Raw genomic sequence first — 19,218 nt, 5'->3', positions numbered from 1 at the left:
AGATCTTACTGACTGCTCTTCCTCTTGTGGGAGATCACAGAGCAGAGTTGGACAAGGCCCAGCATGGACTAGGATCCATGTAGTGGGAACATGGTTGCAGATTGGAGGGGTTCCCTATACAGAGTCACCCCTTCCTGCATATAGAGCGCAGCATCACCACGGGGAGGGAGTGCAGCCGACCAGCGCACTCTTTAGTGTGGACTGCTGTGTCTCTTGAGTTTCGTAAGCCTAGATCTGAGAATACTGCCAAGAGCAGTCTCGTTACCCTTGGCTCCTGCCTTGAAATGGAGGTAATCTTTCACAAGCCCAGATCAGTTTGTCTTATGGGCTACTGATGCAATAAATGAAACATCCCCGTTTGTTTCTTCCAGGTGACGAGAACTCCTCCTTCGTCTTGATTTAGAACCCACCTTGTAAACTTCTCCTGTAATAGAGGAGTAGAAGTTGTAAGCACATCATACAGACACCGAAATAAATGTTTGTGGAAGCATTTCCACTCCAGTACCTCCCAGTATGGAGTAGACATATCTACTGTTGGTCATGTTCCAATATTGGCTAATAGTTTTGAAAGGATGTGTTAATAAGATTTTTTTAGGTATATATCCTCTTCTAAGATTATATTTCCAATAAAATTAAAATTATACAAGCCCTTTATCAGTATGATCTCACTAGTTTATGACACTAAAAATGTCCAATAACATGGAATAATAAAAAGTTTAATAATATAGACATAGTACAGTTGTATTTTTGGATATCACGCATTTGCTAAGCAAAAATCTAGCAAATTTGCATTTCCAGGCTCTGAATGCATTGCAAAGCAAAAAGACAAAACAGTTCACTATGTCTGCTACTTGTGGTAAGCAAGCATGGAAGAGGGTTCTTATACATAAATTTTAGAAAGGATAAAAAAATAAAGAACGAACAGAGGAGATTTACAAACTTAGGAAGTAAAAATCAGGGACGGGAGCTATTTACAGTTCATGTAATAACTTTTTAAGAGTGATGTGCCTTCAATGTGTTTCACAATTAAATACATTTCATTAGGATGAATGGAGCTGAAGCTAAAGTGTGGATTGTGATCCCAAGCAGCAATAATTATGTCTGTGGAGAAGTTGTAATTTCTGCTTTATTACCATGTTGTCTGACCTGTTTCAATGAAAATGTATTTTTTAAGAGATAGAGATAAAATGCTGAATTTTAAAAAATGTAATAGCATGAAATGATCAGTAACTAGGAAGTCTCTTTCAGTTTCTCATTAAAAGAGCCAATCTCCTAAACGTAGGCAGTGTTCTAACCTCCCCCCACCCCCGCCGCTCCCCACCTTTTACAATTTATTTATTCCGAGTGTTAGAGGTTTTGCAGATTCTCACAGCATGGGAGGGGGAGAGGCAATATCGCCATTGCTGTCTAAAACCTAACGGAAAAACTCTGTGCAACAGACTAAGCTGATAGCAATGAGGTTAACTGAAAGAGGTAGATCATTTTATTAGTGTTACTGATCCTTGCGTCTGAAATGTTCACTGCATTATTCTAAACCAGAATGCTCTTAAGGTATACGTGATGAACCATTTTACTCGTGTGTAAGATGGCTGTCATCCTTCTTCGGTGAACAACAAGGGTTCAGTATAGTGTTTGTATAGAGATGATGCACAAGTGACCTCGTTGGCTGAAGAGTCGGTCATGGCTAAGAAAACAGCAATAAGCCACACAGAACTGAGCCGAGCATTGCAGCTGCCAACAGCTCTGTCTTGGGTGCCCATTGCACCCGTCAGTAGGATTGTTAATGGTGACAGTGAACAAAGCTACTGCTAGATGTATGATTTCAGTTTCCCCAAAACTGTGTGTTGCAAAGGTTTTATCATTTACACTGGTTGTCGTCCTTTTCTTTTTATATGAAAGTTTCTACATAAGTTTATTAATGTATATATATATAAGGCTCCTTGCCCTGATCAACCCATCTGTCTATCCTCTATATATCCACCCATCCATCCATCCATCCATCCATCCATATAAGACCTCTCAAATCCAAAATCTTGTTCTGGGACTTCTTTTCCTTGATTGAAATGATTCCCGTGCTTGGATCATTGGCAGTGCTTTCTATGTAACACTGGATGGAAGAGCTGTGTTGTTTCTATGATAGCAAACCCTAGGAATATAGTTAATTGATAAGGTATTCACTAAGAAATAAATGTGTCATTAAAGAATGAAATCATCAACAGAGCATCATTTTTGCAACCTGCTGTATTCCAGTCTGTGCTCTGGCATCAGATACTTGCCACTGATACTCAGCAGTGGCAAGCATCGTCCATACCAGGAAGAGAACATACCATTCTGAGGGTTACAGTCACGTTGATCACATGGTGGAGCCTGCAGTCATTCCCATGACTGGAGAATAAGAGAAGGGGGGTGTGAAGTGCAAATGGGGAGCATTCCTGCAAGAAGCCCAGATTTCCCAGGGGTGAGAAAGGTGTATGACATCACAGCAAAGCTGAGTGGAAAAGGAATGCAAGAGGTGACGGAGGAAAGTGAAGAAGAACAACAGGAAGAGGAACTGCCACACCTTACCCAGTCCATTTTAGAGTCTGGGATGCCCAAGTGAGAATCTCCCCATTGACGTGTTTTATTCTATGCCTTTGGGGAAAATTCTGCAGCTTTAATTAAATTTCAATTTCTCCACAGGTCAAATGAGGCTTGTTAATAACATCAGCAAATTTTCTCATAGGGATATTATGAGGATTAAATGCAATAATACCCTTAAAGTACTTAGTATAATATCTGGCACACAGTTCAGACATAAGAAATGATAAGCAGTGTTAATTCAAAATCAGAAAATGACCTAACAGTTAGGCCAAGTAATGGAATGGAAGAATCAGAAGACTACATGATCTTTAGAAATTTGAGCAAGTAGTCAGTGTATGACAGAAAATGATTCAGAAACAATTGGCACTATTTCAGGGAAAGTGATGGTGTGAGGAACCAGGTGGAAAAGAATTTGTAAAACTGTTTCAAGCTCTTCCTCGATCCCCCCATCTGGGAAAGTAGAAGGTGTCCCTGTGTGTATTAATTCCTTGCCAAGTCGGTCAAAGCAGCGGTAGTTGTTCCCCAGATGCTTCTAAACTGCAGTCACACCACCTGTTGTTTCATAGTCTGATAAAATTGCCAAGAGGGCAAATCGACCGAGGCGAAACAGAAATGAAAGCAGGATCTCGCAAAGAGCAGGGATTGGCTGATCGCAGAGCCGGCTCTGAGCTTTGGGGCTAGAGCTGATACCACCCTCAGCCGGCCTGGGCACTGGAGAGGAGTGGTGAGAACCAAATCAGCCCAGTAGGGAGCAGAAGAGATGCAGTGGTTGAACACCTGGAAGGTGTCCCAGGGAAGAATCGAGAGACTATTAGTAGGGCAGAGGCAAAGGGTGTTTGAGAGCGTTCAGGCTGTCAGAGAGCTGTTCGTTTCTCTGTGTGATGGCTTCTTCCTAGCAAGTGTTGCTTTTGTTCAGAAGGTAAGAGATGTCACAGAATTCACATCCCAAGTGTTTCTCACATCTACATAGTACAGGAATGCACTGATGTTCTAAATGGAGTTGCCTAAGGCATCTGCAATTCCTTAAAAGGTGCATGGCTTTCCTCCTTGCAATCAAGTTATTACTTAGAAAGACACAAATGGCAGTGCTAATAGCCATAAACTGACACCTGTTGAAACTGGGGAAATGACAGGAATACTCATAATTTCTGAGCTAATTGCTCAATTGTCTTGTCCAGGAACTCCCTTCTGTTAGGAATGCACATTGGCCACAGAGCCGTGAAATATGAATAATCTTGGTTATTTGCTCAGAGAACTGAAGAGCTCACTTGTCCTCATGTTGGCTAGTGAACCTGTTTGTAAAGGGTTGCTGTTGGAGTGATATATTGCCTGCTCTCCGAGATTTTTGTGACTATGGGCAAAATAGAGCTACATTCTGGTGTCTTAGAGTTGGTGTTCAATTAGCATTTGTGTCAGCTATTTTATAAATGTTGTCTATGCTGGAAAAAATATGAGATCATTGATGTTTTGTAAAACCTCACGAAGATTTAACTATGAGGCAGGTGCCATGGCACAGCGGCTAAGGCCGCCCCAGAGGATGTCATACTTTTTTTTTTTAAGATTTATTTTTATTGCATTGGAAAGGCAGATTTAGAGAGAAAATGAGATACAGAGAGAAAGAACTTCCATCTGCTGGTTCACTCCCCGGATGGCTATAATTGCCAGAGCTGAGCTGATCCAAAGCCTGGGTCTGCCACACAGGTGCAGGATCCCAAGGCTTTGGGCCAGTCTCCTCTGCTTTCCCAGGCCACAGGCAGGGAGCTGGGTGGGAAGTGGAGCAGCTGGGACTCAAACCGACTCTCATACGGGGTCCCAGAAGGTGCAAGGCGAGGATTTAGTCACTGAATCATCATGAGAGATGTCATACTCTTAGTTAGAAGGCACAAGGGAACATCGACAAATGGACAAGGCACTGAGTTGTGTCTTTCAGTAGCCCCTCATTGTACATTTGTACAAAGTCTGCATTAGTTTATATGCATAGCAGGAAAGGATGCCTTCAGTGCTTCTGTCGTGATGTGTCGTATTTCCAGGTTGTGTAAAAGAAATATTAACCAGGTTTTTAATTTTTATATAACTATGAAATATATATTCCCAAAACTAAAGATTTAAATAAGCAATTTTATGCATTTTTTCAAAACATCTGATGTGGTCAGATATTTCTGCTTCCCCACACCATCTCGGGGATCCACCTGTTGGGGGTGTAACGTGGGACCCACCATTTCCTGTGCATTACACAGTTGTTGAGCTGTAACCAGGACAAGGCCGAATACTTGTTATTACCACTGGCGGTCGTTGTATCTCAACTCAGTTGGACTGTGAACACTTTCCCCTTCTCTTTTTCTCCTTATCTAGGTGGTGGCTTTATGTGTCCTGCAGCTGCATATGACTTCCTGTTTTTCCCAAACTCACCCCATCACAGTTTCCATGATTTACTGTGAAGGAAGCACCAGACCACTCTACAAGCATGTAGGCCCAGGTTTTTGGTAGCATCTCCCTGCTCAAGTCAAAGCCACATCATTCCACATACTCCCAGAGGCCCATGCCTCAGTCTTACACATGCCCTACCCTTCTGTTTATTCTCTTTGGAAGTCTTTTGTCTCATTTAGTTTTCTGCTGATTGCTTCTCACAGCAGCAAAACACCATTTCTGCCATCTTCAATCCATTTCCATCCTCTGTCTCACACCCAATTCTTTATTTATAACTGAGTAATATTTATTGAGCACAATCACCAAAAGCTGTGCAAAAATTGTAAGATATGTTCTGTCCTTTGCTTTACTATCCATCATTGCCACCCAGCAAGCAGGAATTTAGAGGAGAAAAACAACCTCAGTGGTGAAGGGCAGAGTGGGACCTCAGATTGGGCCTGCCTGACCTTACTTGCAGTGTCCTAGCCCCCATACCTTACTGCAGAATTCTTGTCCAACTCTTACAGTACTCAGAGTCACTGGTTTCAGCAGCTCATCCCCTTTGGACTTCAGCAGGTGGCAAGGATGGCATTGGCACCTACCACTGCCTTGAACATGTCTTCTTCCGAGTCGTCAGAAAATGCCGCAGTTTTTGAAGCCGTCCACCGCTCCTTAGCGTTTTGCTCACCTGAGCTGTCTGCAGAGTAGCATCGTCACTTGCTCAGGTCTCCATCAGCACTCACTTGCTGTGGCAAGGCTTCTTGACACAGTGCTTGGATCGGAGGAGAGGCTCCTCCCGGGGACCAGTGACCCTCCCACATGGTTATTAACACCAGTCTCCTCATCTGTGAGAACAGGTGTTGTTCTAGCAGGGGCCCTAGAACACAGGCATCGGTTACGGCCTTTACTGGCTCGTGCTTTTGTATGGGCTTCAATAAGTATTATCTGAATACTAGAGATATAATCTTTACACGTGAAATAATACAGTCAGAAACTTCTTGGGGTGTTGCCACACACACACACACACACACACACACACACACACACACACCCCACACACACCCCCCCCCCCGCTGGATTTTCAGGTTATGAGTTAACTCTCAGCTGCTGATTGGGTGGGACCCCATGGCTGTTACTGTCAGGCAGCAGCCAGAGAACTGCTCCTAGCCGTCTGGAGACCCTTATTTGTCATTTGTCAGTCGCAGCTTCTTACAGAGGATCTCTTTTTTCACGACTTACAGAGCACTAACAAAGCTGGACAGATGACTGCCTTTTCTCACGTGCCTCCCTCACAAAGAAAAATACCAAATTAACTTCCATCCTTACTCCCTTCCTTATGTTTCTCCCTCCCCCCCTTATTTTTTTTTCTTTTGAATTATCTGAAACTTTTGGATAAGCTTTAAAAACTGTGAAAGTCTGTGACCCCCCCCCCCAGTAGTTCTGAGCTAATTAGATGGGGCATCAAGTACCTGAAAGTCTCCCCATGATTTTAATAGACAGTAAAATGTGAGTCCCTGGGTTACATCATCTCAGATGTCCCTTTCAATTCAGATTCTCTGAGTTCTGTTATTTTAAGCATCTCTCCAGAGTGCTTTAAGCCATGAAATGTGCCAAAAGATTTTCCCTTCAAAATATGAGACTTCAGAATATTTTTGTCATTTTTCTCCAGTTGGCATGATTTGGGGCATCACCATACCCAGTGTAAAATTCGAACAGTCAGAGCCCAAGTGTTGCTGAGTCCCTCCTCATTTTCTTCAGGCCTGGTTTCCATTAACGTTTGAGAAGTTATCTTAAAAGAACACCAGTGCAGACTCCCCCGCCAGCAGGTGGGAGAGGTTCTGATGGGAATCAGTACTGGTGTGGTTTTAAATCAGAGTAAGTCTAAGAGGTTCCTTGCTTCACGTATTTCCTTTGTGTCTCTCATGGCTAAATACGGTGATTTGGGACTTTGGTGGTCAGTGTGGAGCATAACTCAGTGATCTTTCATTACAAGGATGTCAGTGACTGGTCAAATGACAGCCCTTATTAGGGCAGATGGGCTGATTCCTGTTGACAGTTTTAAATTACTCCCTTCTCTATTTTTCCTAATTGCAGGGTGGTCTGCCATATTAACTGAAATCTATTTTTAAAGCACAGAGAAAGCTGGGGAAAAAAAGTGATAACACCTTTTACCTAATTTTTAAATTGAAATTGGCCACAGCCAATAGCTTTCCTTTGTGAGAGAAGCTTTACAATCAAAATCGCTGCATCCAATTCATTGTAAAGAAGATGAACTTTAAGTGTTCAACACAGATGGCATCTCTAAAGACTGCAGTGTAGGTTCAGAGGCCTATTGTTGATTCAGACAATGACACTGCATTGCATTTCTCAGCCTTCCTGGGGCAGTATGGCATAATGGTGCTAACATTTTTGATAAGTTTTACAAATTGGAGGTGTGCAAATCCTCATGATTTTTAGCTCATTTCCACAAGAGTTATTCCTGGCTGGTGTACTAGAGCTGGTTCATTTTGCCAAGTTCTCTGCTGATTGGCTGACAGTGTTGCCTTGTACTATTGAAGGCAAAGCTTTGATTTCAGTTTTTAATGAAGTGATCATATAGCTACCAGTTTCCCTGGGAGAGCAACGTATTGGCGGCATGGTCATGGCACCCTACATGAGGAACTTGAATGCAAGTGATGTCTGTGTTTTACTTCCCGAGTGTAGACACGAGTGCTTTTTCGCTTCCCGGTTTGAAGACACTGAGGACTGGAAGTAGTGCCCTGTGTGAGTGAAGTAATGTGCCTAAGTGATATGTTACCAGCCGTTCAGTTTTTGATCTCACAGTCATATAACAATTGATGGAAATGGACAGAAGGCAGGAACACAGTTCAGAAGTACTTTATTGGCTGCCAGGAGTTTCTAAAAGAATTGAAGAAATGGAGAATAAAGCATTCAACTAAAAAAATTTTTTTTCTTTCATTATTTGTAAGTATTTATTTATGTATTTGAGAGGCAGAGCTGGGATCAGTACTGTGGTATAGCAGGTTAAACCTTTACCTTTGGACTCAGTATCTTATCTCGGTGCTGCTTCGAGACTTATCTGTGCCATTTTCAACCCAGCTCCCTGCTAATCTCTTGGCGAAGCAGCAGAAGATGGCACAAATCCTTGGGCTCCTGTCACAGATTCAGACCTACCCAGTTCCAGCCATTGCAGTCAGTCATGGGGGTGAACCAGCAGATGGAAGATTTCTCGGTCTGTCTCTCCTTCTTTCCCTGTAACTCTGCCTTTCAAATAAGATTTGAAGAGAAGAGTTACTGAGAGAGAGAGAGAGAGATCTTCCATCTCTTGGTGGATTGCCCACGTGTCTGCACATCCAGTGCCGGGCCAGGCTGAAGCCAGAAGCTTCTTGCAGGTCTGCCTTGTTGGTGGGTTGGGCCCAGGTACTGTGGAACATCTTTCACTGCTTTTCTAGGTGTGTTAACTGGATTAGAACCAGAGCAGCTGGGACTCCAACTGACCCCTGTTGGATTTAGGTGTTGTAGATCCTGGCTTAACCCGCTGTGCCATAAATGCCAGCCCCCCAGTGGCCTTCTTCCTGTTGTTGAGTTAGCCACTCTCTTGACTGTCACTAGGGCTGAACATGTGCTGGTCCCTTTGTCTGCCATTCCTCATGCCAGCATCCCTGGCTTCTGCTCAATCTTTGGTTCAGTGCACCATCCCTGTCGCTTCTGCTGCAGCCTATCCTTTTGTTTGACTTTATTGATTTGTCTCAGTTTTTCATCATTTATCTCTTCCACTATAATGCAAATTCTAAGACTGTGGGAGCCTGATGTGTTTCTTCTCAGCTATTCTCCTGGTGTCCAGCGTGGTGCCTGACCTGTGAAGGCAGGAGGTGTGAGTTGGTTTCTTTGTTGACTAGGTATGGGTGCTATCATATAGACAACATACAAACATCTAATAACGTAGATGTTAATGGAGTAAACCATCTGTCTTGACCACTGATTCCCATAGCCATGTCCACACAGGAAATTTTGTTTGGCTTTATATGGAATTAGAAGTTGTGCAGTGGCATATCCTGAGCTCTGTACACAGGTAAAGAATTAAGCACAACACTATGATGAACATTTTAGGTTTGGGTTTTTTGTTTTGTGTTTTGTATTGTCTCCTGTTATAGGACACCTTATTAGTGGTACACACTTTGTAAAAGAACACAGGTTGCGGTGGATACTGTGCGACTTAAGTCGGCTCCTGAGTCACCTTGAGTTGGTGCCCGGCAACAGGTAGTGAGGTCAGTGAGAAGAATGAAGCCAGAGGTGTGTGCACACAGATCCACCCGGTGCAGTCAGGACCCTGGGGAGTGGGGAAAGCTGGCAAACAGCAGGTTAACTCCAGCCTGCAATGATTTCTTGCCCCTGGGAAAAAAATAATTGCTTCATCTTGATGCCAAGAGGCAAATTGGCATCAGCTTAATTTGCCTGAGCCTGCCATAAACTGCAGATGGAGCTATAAAACATAGTTAGAATCAAATTAAACACATCTGTCCTTATCTAAAGGCAGGTGAGGCTAGCCGGCCAGGAGGCATCAAGGTGCAATGCCGCACACAGATTCTGCCATGCAGAGGTGCGGATTCGGAGCCTGCTATCGGTGGCAGAAAGAGCAGTGAAGTCTCATGGTGTCCTACCTTGCTTTTATTGAGCCTGCCTTCCTGCATTGATGGTTGTCACTGTCATTTATAAAAGACTTCAACAGACATATCCCTTAGGAAAGAGACAGAAGTCGTTGACTCCGATGTCCAGGAGTTTCGTGTATTTTAATCAGGATTCCTTATCTTAGCCTTGGATTAACTGAAGTTATAGTCAGACGTTGCTGTAGTATATTTTAATTGGACTTGAACTTTCCTGCAGGAATTTTATTTTTCCATATAAACTATCTGTGTGCTTCTGCAGCTGTCATGGAGATACCATGTGGGTGAGCACAGAAATAATAGATGTAAGATAAAAAGGTTTTGGGGGAAAGGAACCAGATGCCTTATCCAAACTAGGACAGTTTTGAGAATGGAAAGGAGCTGGAATAACCACAGGGATGTCTCTGTTCCCGTCTTGCTTTGTGAAACAAGGAGCCTTCCACTGCAAGTCATGCCGTTAGCCCGTCACCTCCTGCGGAACATGCAGAATATCCCTCTGGCTTCAGGGTCTCACTTAGCTGAGACTGTCTGCAGCCAGTGGCTGCAAGCAGCGAGGGTACTAATGCTGGCCCTCCCAGTCCCAGGGAGATTCTCCCAAAGTGTGATCATCGTCCCTGCTTGGCTGCTTAAACCTTTGTTCTCGTGTCCATGATGGGTTGAAGCTCCCTCGTATTGAAATCTGCCTCCACTCTTAGACATCAGACCTAATTCACAGGAAGAAGATGTTTCCTGTTCCTTTTTGTTTATCAGGTTGTCACTCACAGTCAGTTCTTCTCCATGCCCTTGTTACATCTTCACTTTGTTTTTGCATCTGCTTGCTGGGAAACTCAACTGCCAGGGATGCTATTAATAATCAGGTGAATGAAGCAGATTTTAAACTTCTACTAGCCCTGGCTAAGCCAATGGTGATTCGTTTTCATCGTCTGTACCCCTCTTTATGCAAGGCCAAACTTTGCTTCCTGCTGATGTTGTACCACCTGTCACAATCTATGTGGGATGTTTTTCCATCTCAGGCAGATCCTCACTTCACTAGACCCCCAGTTGAATAACTAAACCTTTATCTGGAACAAAGAAGGCTCAGCATTGATTTCCTCCTTGTCCCCCATTGGGGAACCTTGCCTGTTTATTTGTGGAGTGTTGCAAAAGGACTCCTGTTCCTTTGTCGTGTTGACCTCTGTCACTGAACATCTGAACTGCACTCATGCTAAAGAAAAATCCTCCAGTGCTGCCTCTTTGCAGTCAGTAGCTTCATGGAACATTCTCATTTTGGATGTCCTACTGACTGTTCTAGCCAAGTAATTCCTTTCACACTGAACCGACTATAATTTTTCACAAATATGGCTGACCAGTCATTCAGGCAAGTGTTGCAACCACCTGATTACAGAGTCATCCAGGTCCTGCCTTTCACATTTGGGCCAAATTCATTGCCTTTTTGTCTTCCTTTCAGAGAGATGCAGTATAAATATCACTGAAGATTTCAGCTGCTCTGTTCTTACTACAGTTAACAATAGAAGGTCACTTCAAGAGTTTGTAGAAAACTTCCCATTATGAAAAAGCTTTGCATGGATTTCAAGATGTCTTTGCAACAAGATAAAAACCTTCTAATTCTGTTTTCCCAGAAAACTTTAAAATATCTGTGTATATGGAATTCTTGAAGAATGTCAAAAGAGTATGTGTGTTCTCATCCCCAAATCAATAACTATACAAGGCAGTGCGCATGACAACAAGCCAGATTTAGCCATTACACAGTGTATATACTGCAAAACACTACATTGTGCATAATAGCGTATATATACAACTGAAAGGACCTAGACATTGCGCTAGTCATGTGTTTGGAATCAGTAGACATAATAAAAAAAAAAAAGGGAAAAGTTCAAGAACAAAAGAGAGAAAAACAGATAAGCTACCAAGCACCCGGTTCTCCTGGAGGTGATGAAGGACACACAGGTAGCCCTGTTGGCTTTGGAGTGTAGATATGTCATGTCATTGACAACACACATAAACGGGAGCCAACAAGATTTCATCCTACCTTTTAGAAAGGGCAGCACAAAGTGCTATAACTTTTCTTGAGGCAACAGAAGCTTTACGTAGTGATAGGACAGACAAAGGGTCCAGAAATGTGGCCCTAAAAATCAGGACTGCACTCCTACAACAATGTCCAGGCTTTGCTCATGAGACGATATCAGATGACAGGTGTTTGGGAAAATAGGTAAAATCTTCCCAGGTCTGCTCCTGCTTTGGCCCACTCCTGCGAAAGATGCTTCTGCTGGTGTGAATGTGTTGGCACAAGCATCTGCAGGTTTTCTGTTGATCCTGCCGCAGCAATTAAGCCCAGTCTGCTGACTGCAGAACTCCTGGTGGTGTTCGAAGTACATGGAATAGAGGCCAGCCTTTCATCCCCAAGCCTGTGGAGGCAAATACACGTCTCGGTGTGATTGATGGTGATAGCACATGGGTGATGTGGTTGGTCTCACTGTGCCACGCTGTGCTGTGTTGCCCACACCAGCAAAGGCAGAGAGGTGTGATCTTATTGAAGCTATGGATTGGCTGTCCCTGGATAATCTCAGTAGTAACACCGTGGCTTCAAGGTTAGTTGGCCAGGCAGGGTTGGACTTGGGGCGCTTCCAGTGCTTTTATTTTAAATCGGGATTGGGGATTATTCCCCCTTACTGAAACTACCTCTACAGTGGACCAAGGAAGTCCTGATCACTTTGTGCTGGGTCTACAGCGTAAGATGATGCTTCTTCCTTCTGCTCTCTCTTGCCTCGTCATCTGATCCAGCACATGTTGCCAGGGTGATCATCATGCAAGGGTGATGCCAATTGCAGACTTAAGTTTTTTTGTTGTTTGTTTGTTTTGGTCATTTTCTAAGGTTGGGGTACAAACTCCCACATTTCAGTATAGCACATGGGGCATTTGCGTTCATGGCTTTGATTCCTTTCTGAGCTCAACACTCTATTCCTCATGCCCATACCTCAGGGTATAGCTGTGACAGCTGCTTCCCGATACCTAACACCAGCAGCCTAACATCTAGTTTCGTGCAGCCAGTCTCACTGTTGTCCCTGATTCTGTCTCTGGTACTAGAACCAAAGCCAAACCAAGAACCCATCTGAAGTATCTTTATTTCTATATTGCAATTTTGACAGCAAACTAGCCTGAGTTTATTTTCATGAAGATGGCAGGGTCTGCTAGCATCCTACTGGCCACAGGCCCAAGCCCAATGTCGCTGGGCGTGGAAGTCTGTCTCTCCCTGGTCCCGACAGGAATCCCAATGGTCAGGAGCAAAGTGGGCGGCAGCCCATTTCCTATGGTCATTGGTATAACCTAGTCTCCCACAGGCCTTTAAGTCCATAGTTTTCAAATAGCAACTGTTTCATTTACCTGTCACAAAGGAAGTACAAGGTGGATGAATAACTGGCAGGTGTAGGTTTTGATTCATGCAAATTAGTTTTTGTTATATCAACTACCACTTATTTTATAAGGATGTTTTTATTTTTATTTGAATGGCAGAGTTACAGAGAGAGAGAGAGAGAGAGAGATGGAGAGACAAAGACAATCTTTCCTGCACTATTTTAGTCATCAGTTGGCCAACAATGACCAGAGCTAGGCAGATCCAAAGCCAGGAGCTAAGAGAGCTGCTTTCTCCTCACCCACCTGGGTGTAGGGGCCCAAGAACTTGGGTCATCTGTTTTCCCAGGCTGTTAGCAGGGAGCTAGATTGGAAGTGGAACAGCTTCCGCTCCAACCAGACCCCATATGGATGTCTGCAGTGCAGATGGAAGCTTAACTTGCCATTCCATTGCACTAGAACCCTCTTTCCTCCACCTCCATTCCTCTTAAAAAAATACCTGGTGAGGTACAGGTCCTGCATACCTTCTAAGTGGAGCTAAATAGCAGAACTGCTTTATTGCAGGAGTATCAGTGTGATGTGTCGCCCAGCATGGTTCAACGCTAAAAAAAGTAAAAACAATAGGGCCCCACGCCTTGGCCTAACGGCTAAAGTCCTGGTCTTGAATGTGCCTGGATCCCATATGGGGACCAGTTCTAATTCCGTCGGCCCCACTTCCCATCCAGCTCCGTGCTTTTGGCCTGGAAAAGCAGTCAAGGATGGCCCAAAGCCTTAGAACCCTGCACCCGTGTGGGAGACCCAGAAGAGGCTCCAGGCTCTTGGCTTCGGATTGGCTCAGCTCTGGCTGTTGCAGTCACTTGGAGAGTGAATCATTGGACAAAAGATCTTCCTCTGTGTCTCTCCTCCTCTCTGTATATCTGATTTTGCAATAAAAATAAATAAATCTTTTTTTAAAAAAAAAGTAAAAACAATAATTTTTTCAAAAGACGGATCTCTGTTTCTTTATCTGCAGGTGATGTCTGTGACCCCAATCCTTGTGAAAATGGGGGCATTTGCTTGTCGGACTTGGCTGGCGATTCTTTTTCCTGCGAGTGTCCCGAGGGCTTCACAGACCCCAACTGCTCCAGTGTTGTGGAGGTTGGTAAGTGCAGCCTTAAGCATTTCCCCACTGGGGCTTAGGGGCTGCTGGTGGTGGAGTACCTGGGAGAGTTCCTGGGGGTGTTCCTGGGGGGATGGGACGTGCAGCCTTGCTACTCGGTTCTCTCCTCTGTGACTCTCTCCAGCTTCTACTTGAGTGATGCTTCTCAGTGATTGGTATTTTATTGCAAAGCACTGCAAATGTAGTTAAAATGCAACGGCATAAACACACTACAGATAGTGGTTGAAAATGAGATCCCTTATATATTGAGTATCAGTGTGCATTTAGAATTTTATTCTCAACTAAAGTTAAATTATCAATGTCACCAAAATAGTGTGACATGGATAGCTGTGATTCTTCAGCATTTTGCAGATATCTAATCATTATTTTCCTAGGACTATAAGTACATATTTCTGAAAATATAAGAAAGACAGCATTTCAACTGCAATGGACTTTAAAAGTCTTTGCAAAAGTTTTGCTTCGCAGAAGTTGATTTGATCCATTGATGATATTTCCTCACATGTTTGTAAAGAATCTCATTGGAGTGTAAAGTTAAGGATTTCCATAACTTCCTAATTTCCAAATAGTTCCCTGTCCAGGACACATCTTTGCTTTTCAAACAATTTAAGATTCTATAAATTCAGACAGACATTTTCTTTCATGGTTAAATGAGGTACCAAAATTAAGTGTGAAGAAAAATAACTTAAAAAAAAACTTTTGCTACCAAGAAGAGTAAGAAGATATTTAGTAGAATAAGACTAAACATTTGTTGGATGAAAGCTACTCCGATCCCCATAATCCTTAGAAAATCTGAGAACTGCAGTGGTTATGAAAACAGCTTTGAGGAATAGTGTTAGCAGTATCTGCAGGACGGGGTGGGGCTCGGCTCCTCTCGCTGTGTGCAGTGCACCTGCCCCAGTGCCTGCTGTGTGGGGAAAGACAGAAGAGCTCCCAGCTTAGTGAGCAAAAGCGTGATGAACACAGCATCACTACCTGGCCGTCCTTGGCCTCCAGCTGTTGAATCTCCTGTGTTTTATATGTTTTTCTTATTTCTTATTGCATTAACATGGAACACTTACCTGAAAAAGTTAATTACATGATTGCTGAAAGGTATTTTGTTCACTTAATTCATTTCAGACATCATTCACTTTTAAAGCTTTTATTAACATACTGATATCTTAGGGTGGCTGACACAGTGCTGTGGAAATAAAACACTCAGTCTTTTTGACCTAGTCCTCAAATGTATACGGTGGAGTTGGAGATTTGAATGGAAGAGCGTTGTCCTCAGGAAAGTCTGTAACTTGGAGAAGAATTAGTCATAAATCTCCCTAGGCAGAACGTATGGATAGAATAAAATTTCACTGTTGTATTTAATCCCACCAACTCCAAACACTGCCTTAAATTTGTCATATACAAAGCTATGCCTATTTGTTGGAAGACCCAGATCTAGATTCAAAGTGATGGATTATTTAAACAATTACGAACACAGAATGTTCATAAAATTTTAAAGCAGATACTTAAATTCTTTGGGCTGTGTTTTTAGGCATTGGTTCAGCTTTCCTTAGGTTTGCCAAAGTAGTCACATTGTGAACAGTGGTTCTTTAAAAAATGAAGTGGTTTGCCATATTCTGCTTGTCCCATGGTACCTCAGGTGATCAGGTGCTTAGAGAATTGAATTTTGCCCAGATTGTTACATATTGCTGGCACATCCTGTCTGTTTAGAGCTTGGGTTGATATGCTGTGTCATAACCCTTGCTGATATGTCTCTGCCCACTTCCCTCTCCTGTGAGGTTCATGTAAGAGTTCTTGGAAACATTATTGGTTTGCATTTGCTGTATCATTTTAGAATAGTGTGTGAGTTAGGCCAGCTCTGACTTCATGCCCTGGAATTGTAATGTTAACGTAATAGAAACAAAATGTCCTAAAAGGTTAAACTATCCTTAGCTTCTTAAATGTTACCTTGCTAAGGTGTGTAGTAATTTTTTATGGTCAGAAAATAAAGGGTAATTGAAAACAGGCTTTAGGTTAGTTTTTTTTTTTTTAAGGAAACGTTACCTGCCTGTGAAATCCCTTTTTCCGTTTGATATGTCTTGCATGTTATGAGTAAATACTGAGTATTTACTGACCAACAATACTTAGCAGCAATAGCGTAACATCTAGTCTACTCAGCTGCTTTCTTAGACTCATTATGAGGGAGCTGGATGGAAAGTGGAGAAGCTTGCACTCAAACTGGCTCGTACTGGATGACTGGCATTAGAGTCAGTGGCTTCACTCACTGCACAGTAATACCAGCCTATCAATGTTCTTTTTAAAAATGGAATCTCAGTTGTCATTCTTTCTTACATAAAGAAATAGGGATGGTGTTTCCAGCAGTTGCGAGAGGTTTGCTGGGTTCAAGTCCCAGCTCCGGCTCCTAAGCTATACTCTGAGAGTGGCTGTCGCATGAGTAATTGGGTTTCTTCTGTCCACATGCAAGACCTAGCTTGGGTTCCAGGCTTCCAGCTTCCTGTTTCGATCCCAGCTATGGCATGCATTGTGGAATGAGCCAGTGTGCGGGCTCTCTGTGCCTATTGGTCTGTCTGTCTGCCTCTCTCTCAAAAGAGGAATAGATTCTGTTGGCCCTTGGACAGAGAGAGAAAGGTTTTGAAAGATTGAGAAGTTTAGGAGAATCTGGAACTAGGATAAGCATAAATATGATGAGATGAAAACTGGGGGTGCGTGGGGATGGGGAGGGAGGACAGTATTTGGAAAAGGAATTTGGGCTAAGGGACATTTTTTTTTCCTTGAAAATGGAAGCAGTCATGTCATTATGATTCAGGAATAATACATAAAAGCATAGCGAGTCAATGACTCATATAGAAATTTTAAAAATATTTAGTATATATTTAGTCCCTGTCTGAAAACAGAGAACATAAACATTGGCATTTGATAATAAAATAATATCCATCATCACTTTTGGGGAAAGAATTAAGTGTGTCTGTGTTACTGAGAAGTAGTTCATGCCAGGTTAATAACATGAATCCCACATTTTATTTCTTATGCTATTTCTGCATTCGGTGCATGGTTGCTTTGGTTGCTGTTGAGGCTTCTCATTTACAAATAAAAAAAATAAGTAAACAAATTCACACGAAAATACTCTAGCATGTGTGGCGGTCTCCTGTCCTCTCTAGCTACCGTATCCCTTGCAAATCTGTTTCCCTTTAGTGATGGTCATTCCGGTTCTAACAAGCCCTCTGCTTCTGCGGTTTTGTGACCCTCTAGTCTCTCGTCACTGCTAATCTTTTTTCATTATGGAGAATTGGTTGTTTGCCCTAGAAAAACAAAAACTGTTGCAGGCAAATGGGCTGGGGTGGTGGTGGCAGGAAACAAATGGGAAGATGCCTCACAGATGGACTGTGCTTTTCATCCCGTGGGGAGCATCTGGGTGTCGCTCTTCCAGAAGGCTCAGCGTGCGGAGCAGTGCGGCAGGGTTACTTGGAAAGACTTGTTAGTAATCATGAAATGTCAGCATGCCAACAAGCCATGAGTAGAGCTGTGGGGTGGCATGAAGCTGTTTGTAGATTTAGAACTTTGGTTGCTAAATGAGGGATTTGGTACACTTCAGCTAAATTTTTCACAAAGCAGATGAAATTATGGGTATTTGTCAGGTTCCCCCCTCCCCATTAAGAATAGTTCATGGTCTAAGAAAAGATAAAAGTTGTAATTGAATCCATCATTCTAGACATTATCATAATGGGAACTTTTTTTTGCAGGATTAGTCCCTCAGAATCTGATAGCCACAAACATTCATTGAGAAATTTCTGAGCCGACTAGGGCCAGAGGGGTTTATCTTCACAGTTCTATTTGCTTACTTACTTTTTAAAGATAAGAAGGATGAAATAAGTGTGCATACAAACAGAATTGCACAATTACGATGACAGCCGTATATCGGAAGGAAAATGTTTGTGTTTCTTTTGTGCATGTGCCAGAAAAGCAATTTTGTGCTATATTTACAAATAGCTATAATACAGTTTATAAACTCATCAGCTTATTGATTTAAAGATGTTTCTAGTTTATGATGAAATACAGTGTTGAGAATTTGTTCTTTTCCAGTTTCAAGCTCTAACAATCGTATATTCACTGGCATAAACATAAAAGCAGAACATCAGAAACATCTTAGGAATTGCAGAGTACAGACAACTGCTGTTGTTCAGACAAAGGAATCGAGCTGGCATGTGGTGCAGCTTCTGTCTGTTAGGGAAGACAATGTAAGTCAGCACTGTAAAGCAAATTGAGCTACATCACGTAGGAAGTTGCAGCTTATTTTCATTTTTTTTTAAATTTAAAAGGCAAAAAAAAAAATGGAGGGAAAGAGAGAGATCTTCCATCAGCTGGTTCACGCCCCAAATGCCTGCTATGTCTAGGGTGAGCCAAGCTGAAAATTCCCTCTCTGCCTCCCACATGTGAGGCAGACACCCAAGGACCCGAGCCTTCATCTGCCCCGGGGATGTGTATTCCCAGGAAGCTGGATCAGAGGCAGCGTAGCCAGCACTGGAACCACTCACACTGATGCCTGCAGGCATCCCTACCAGGGGTTTAACCACACACCAAACACTGGCTGGATCAGAGGCAGTGTGGCCAGCACTGGAACCACTCATTCTGATATGGGATATCCATCCTCTTTGTTGCATCTGACTTCATTTATTTTCAGAAAGAATCTATTTCTTCATCACAGTCAAGCATAGTTGCTGGTTATTTCCATTTGGGTCAATTGCAACAGAAAGCTATGGTGTCCCAGTTCCTCCACTTCCCTCTCAGCAAAGTGTTTGTGGCTTGGGAAAGTGGTAGAGAATGACCCAAAGCCTCGGGCCCCTGCCTGCATGTGGGAGACTTGAAAAAAGCTCCTGGCTCCCAGCTCCTGGCTTTGGATCACCTCAGCTCTGGCTGTTGCAGCCACTTTAGGGTTGAACCACTGGATAAAAGATCTTCTTCTGTCTCTGTAAATCTGTCTTTCTGATCAAAATAAATAGAATCTTAAAAACGTTGCCAGGAAAGGACATTTGTTTAAAGTTGAGACCAGTGGGGTGGGGGTGGGTATCAAAG

General features: G+C 42.9%; 1 protein-coding gene across 2 annotated transcripts in view; it reads left to right on the top strand.

Moving 5' to 3' along the window:
- EDIL3 (EGF like repeats and discoidin domains 3) overlaps positions 1-19,218 on the top strand; it is a 260,571-nt gene that overhangs the window by 66,632 nt on the left and 174,721 nt on the right. For both annotated transcript variants that reach the window (XM_040986004.1, XM_040986005.1), the window contains exon 2: positions 14,011-14,139. In XM_040986004.1, coding sequence (XP_040841938.1) covers positions 14,011-14,139 — 129 coding nt within the window. The remainder of the gene's footprint in view (positions 1-14,010; positions 14,140-19,218) is intronic.

This window comes from Ochotona curzoniae, unplaced genomic scaffold, assembly GCF_017591425.1.
Source record: "Ochotona curzoniae isolate NIBS_2020 unplaced genomic scaffold, NIBS_Ocur_1.0 contig_4501, whole genome shotgun sequence".
Lineage (NCBI taxonomy): Eukaryota > Metazoa > Chordata > Mammalia > Lagomorpha > Ochotonidae > Ochotona > Ochotona curzoniae.
The sequence above is the reverse complement of the archived record's forward strand: the minus strand, read 5'-3'. Positions and strand labels throughout refer to the sequence as shown.